This window comes from Papilio polytes, unplaced genomic scaffold (genome assembly GCF_000836215.1).
Source record: "Papilio polytes unplaced genomic scaffold, Ppol_1.0 DF823980.1, whole genome shotgun sequence".
Classification (NCBI taxonomy): domain Eukaryota; kingdom Metazoa; phylum Arthropoda; class Insecta; order Lepidoptera; family Papilionidae; genus Papilio; species Papilio polytes.
The window spans coordinates 122,366-127,006 of record NW_013525224.1 but is presented as its reverse complement, the minus strand read 5'-3'; the positions used below and the strand labels follow the sequence as shown (position 1 = coordinate 127,006).

At 37.3% G+C, this 4,641-nt stretch overlaps 1 protein-coding gene and 1 long non-coding RNA gene across 2 annotated transcripts in view; both read left to right on the top strand.

Moving 5' to 3' along the window:
- The window catches only part of LOC106101531, a 3,500-nt gene extending 726 nt beyond the window's left edge, over positions 1 to 2,774 (top strand). The window contains exon 2 of the mRNA XM_013280783.1: positions 2,144 to 2,774. Within this exon, the coding sequence (XP_013136237.1) occupies positions 2,144 to 2,743 (600 nt within the window). The 3' untranslated portion in view covers positions 2,744 to 2,774. The remainder of the gene's footprint in view (positions 1 to 2,143) is intronic.
- An 863-nt stretch (positions 2,775 to 3,637) lies between these two features.
- On the top strand, positions 3,638 to 4,632 carry LOC106101523. Its single transcript, XR_001225516.1, has 4 exons — positions 3,638 to 3,795; positions 4,174 to 4,245; positions 4,365 to 4,432; positions 4,504 to 4,632. It is a non-coding gene; the product is annotated as an uncharacterized LOC106101523 (long non-coding RNA).
- The last annotated feature ends 9 nt before the right edge of the window (positions 4,633 to 4,641 follow it).

Sequence of the window (4,641 nt, the reverse complement as noted above, 5' to 3'; positions counted from 1 at the left end):
ATTTATCTTTGACAGTATTAATTATTTAAAATCAAAACTGACAGCGGCGGCTATGGCACGACACGCTGCACGTAAAGGTTACCGGCTTTACCATTTTATTATCTGTTTTGTCGCCCACTCACCTCCTTGTCTTGACCTAGACAGGAAAGTAAAAAGCCTTCGAAATTGATACAGTTTTAACAAGTGGTTTGCCGCCTTTTTTGCATGTAACGTCACGGTCAGTTTGTGACAGTTAATGTTTTTAGTCAAAGGGCAAACTGCCATACAGCCATAAAAATTATGCGCATAGAGTAAAAAAAAACTTGAAATAATTTTATTTCCTGTAATAAAAACATGAAGGAAGGATTACAAGAAAATTATTAAACCTCAGGAGGATAAAAACATCCATTTACCGGATACAAAATCCATTATAGATACATACTCGTATCTTCATCACGATATAGTTTATTATTATATTTATTGTTAAATTAGAATAATTTTCTATTGAACAATTTAATATTTTAGACCCACTTTATTAATTTTATACAGATAACTGTTTGATACTAAGCTTCCAAAAATTAAAATAACAAAACAATTCAGTTGGAACCGGTCTAGCGGATGAATTGACACCAACTAATTTTGCGATAATCAAAGAAGTTTCTGGAATGTGATTTATTGCGGACACGGAAACACCAGCTCAGGGAATGAGACCAAACGACATCACAGCAATTAATAAACTTTTGACACCGACTACTTTCTATGTTTGATTTGCTAAATTGTATTTTATCTGTAGTCGATTCGCGAATTTATTTATTTATTACTCATGCAAAGTCAATAAGCTTAGAAACCTGATAAATTACTTGTGACATTGTAACTAATCACAAGTTTATCGATATGTCGTTTATCGATATACCATTTAACTAACTTGTTAGGAAAAAATAATGTATATTGCAAACACTTCAGTAGACCGTAATAAGCTGGGGGCTTGTAGAAACATTTAAATCATGTGTTGTTTGTTTTAAATTACAACACGTAATTTACTATGTTGTGTTAGTGTAGTAGAATGTGTATGTCCTACAGTGGTGGTAACATATCGATAGAGACGGTAGATAATAAATGTTCAATAGAACTAAAGTCTAGTCTCTGTTAATTAGTGTGTCAAACCCCACGAGGCTTCTTTGAGTTTGTCGCCTTTGTGTAAATTCATTTCTGTTGAATCTGAGATAGGATTCTGTTTTGTAATAGGATTTCTAATTAAGGGGCTCCAAACATTAAAACAACGATTACAAAATCTACTTTTTTTTTTTAATTAACGCAATTATTTTCCGCACATTCATCAAATAGACATGTACATAGGTACGCGGGACTAGTACGAGTGACCGTGAATATACTAACAAGCTGTTATTCTAGCCCGTAGGCATACAGCGGCCTCCCTCAGAGTTTTAACAAGTTAGTTAATTACAATGTGACCTTGTGACGCCGTCCAGTCCAGCGCCGCCGAGCTTCATAAATGATGCACAGTATTCCGCGCTTGTCGCTGTCGTTTGTCGCTGAACTTATCACTGTGAAATGTAAAGCTAATATAAAACTGTGGTAAACTCTACAAACACTAATCAAAACTAGTAGCGTAGTTTCAATTAAAGTTGTGTAGATTAATAGCGACATCTATTGACATTTTGTTAACACTATTTTTCATGTTTCGATCCTGTGTGCTGATAGCATGTGTTAAAAATAAAAAAAGAGTAATCGCTTAATTAAAAATTCCCTGTGCGATATACAGGAGGTTCAAATTAAACTCTCAGTTACATGTATCGTCAGTTAACAATGTCAGTGAGGAGTGACAGGCGACAGGCGACAGGTGATAGGTGGCAGGTTATTATCCGCTGCACCTGACACGCGTGAGTTATTGCGCGGGGCAATGACGCATGTCACATTACGGTGATATTATCACGACTATATGTATACTATGGAGTAGGCAGAATAGTAAAACACTGATATTTAAATTAAAACATTTTTTCTCTCTTGAGTAAGATCTTCATTTTCTTTAGGTAGTCGTATTTAGATATGACATTTCCTTGTTTGGGCATTCGAGCATCACCGCGTCCCTCCTCGGGATATCTGCAATTTCCAACATATTTTTTAATCTCGCTTTCCTTCTTTGCAGATGGCGATACTAAGTGCACTCTTACTTCTGACAGTAACTTACTCTGATCTAGTCGTCGGCACACCGCAGATGCACCATGTCAAGCGATCACTTGACAACTCGAAGCACATCACACAAACTATTATTAAACATGACATTGAAAAAATGGTACCAATACCTCTCCACACTGTCGTCATCGAGCCTGCAAGGAAACAAAAGTCACAAAATCTACCTATATCCATTTCCATTCCTCATCAGTTACTAGTACCCAACTTACACGTCATACGGATCTCTAACGTCCACCAGGTCCATGGGAACGCGCACCATGACGGGCCCACCGTCATATCACATACGGTATCCCACGGATCTCCAAACGTCACGCATCAGTTGGTGCCGGTGTTGATACCTATTCACAACCATCTAGTACCGGTCCACGATTTGACTGTAATACCTCTACATAGTGTTGTGCACAAGAATACAAAGATCGGTTTCAAAATAACCGAAAACCATGTTCCTGATGAATCCATTAATAGTTACCGGAACCCGCTCGGTGGGTACGGCGCGGGCTGGTACTTTGGCGGCCACGGCGCTGGACATGGCTTCCATTACTCTTATGGATAGTTAAATATTAACCACTTTATTATTTATTTTTGCGTAATTTATTTAATCTGTAATCATTAAAGTCTTATTTATTGCCAAGTGCTTTTATTTCTGTGAACTTGAGTACTTAGGTTTAACTACGAATCTGTTGGACACATTAAACAAGATAAATACAAGTAAATTATAAATTAAGATCATGGAAACTATAAAATGTTAGGTAAAATTGCAATAATCGGCATGTAAAAATAGATAGTGTTGTCTCGTAGACTCTTGCCAGACATCTCGACATATGACGGAACGTCTGCGAGAAGTCTACCAGATAAAGCACTTCAAAGTCGTATCATTGAAGTGGCTAATGCGAAAATTTATCTCTAAATCTGTCTACATACTCATTTTTATCTCTGACGAGCTGTCATTGTGAACTTGGTAACTATTTCTTGCAGGTTATTTTCGGAGCTAGAATCAGCTCCTCAAAGTATGACCGCATTATGTTAACAATGCTGGTCATAAATTGTAATATTACTTAATAAAAGCTATAACCCAAAGGACCATTTAATTCCATATTACATGAACTGATCCTCATGGAGGGATATTTAAAGATCTGATTGATAAAGGGGTTTTCCAAAAGGTGAAAAGCGACATGATCAAAAAGCTAGTGATGTCTGAAATGACTGAAAATAGAGAACGAATACTTAGTGCACGGACACTTTCTTAGCAGGAAATGGACAGGGAGATCAGTAGTTAGTATATTATAGTATACGTAAATTCGCACCTAGCCTGATCACGTTCACCTTACGTGTTTCCAAAAATCCTTATCACAAGTCTGTGGCAGGAGCGTGATATAGTGTAGGTCGGGTCGTGGCTATCCGCTATCTCCTAGGCACTACCTCGCAGATAGCGGGCTCCGGCAGCGGGAGCTAGCCGTACCTGAGCTGACATACCGCTGTACCGTTAGCCGGCAGTCAGTGCACGCGCACACCTCAATACAAACGGACCGGTCGCGAACAAACACGTTTATTTTGCGACAAACATATTGTGAATAATAATAAACATCTGAATTGAGAAGTAAACAAGTAAGTAGGTTTCAGTATAATTCCCTAACAGGTTAGATTGCATCTAAGTACTAGGCTTTGCTATGTCATTTAAAAAAAAAAGGATACAAGTGAAAAACTTTCACGCTTTTCTGTAAAATACTACACCATCAAAACAATATTTGAATGACTAACGCTATTACTACGCTGCTTATTTCAAACTGTTGTGAATGCAAATCAATTACTACATTGTTATATCTTGTTTAGTTACTTAAAAATCTTTATTACTGTACTCTTATAACTTTTAATATCAGATTGTTAACATGCATGAATGCACTCACTCGGATCGTGATTGACCTCCGAGATGGGTCAATTTGAATTGATTTTAAATCATGTAAACAATATTTTGTTATGTTGCAGCTAACACGTGCAGAGAGATAAGGAACGCAAATTGTCACAAGAATTGGATAAAAGACGATCTTACATAATGAGGTGAGCGCGTATTTCAATTTTGGCATATAAATACGATAAATTTATAAATGACCAGAAAACTTATCAAGCCTCTATCAATAATATGGAATAGTTATAATTGAATTTATTTTTATTTGCAGGTTACTAAGAATGTGCATCTTCACTTTGATGACTATTGTAAGCTTCGCAAACAGCCATTCTCTACAAGGTACTGCTAAACTTTTTAATTTGTAGTACCTGGCTTTGTTGTTAATTTCTGTATTAATGATAATTCTTCAGGTTATGTAAAGAACGAGAAGTTGAGGACGGCTTACAGAATAGTGTACCGGTCACAGCCGTGGCCGGTGGCGCGGGACACGTGTGCGGAGGAAGGCGGCAAGCTGGCCGTGCCCAAGACTGAGGTTACATCTCGAAGGA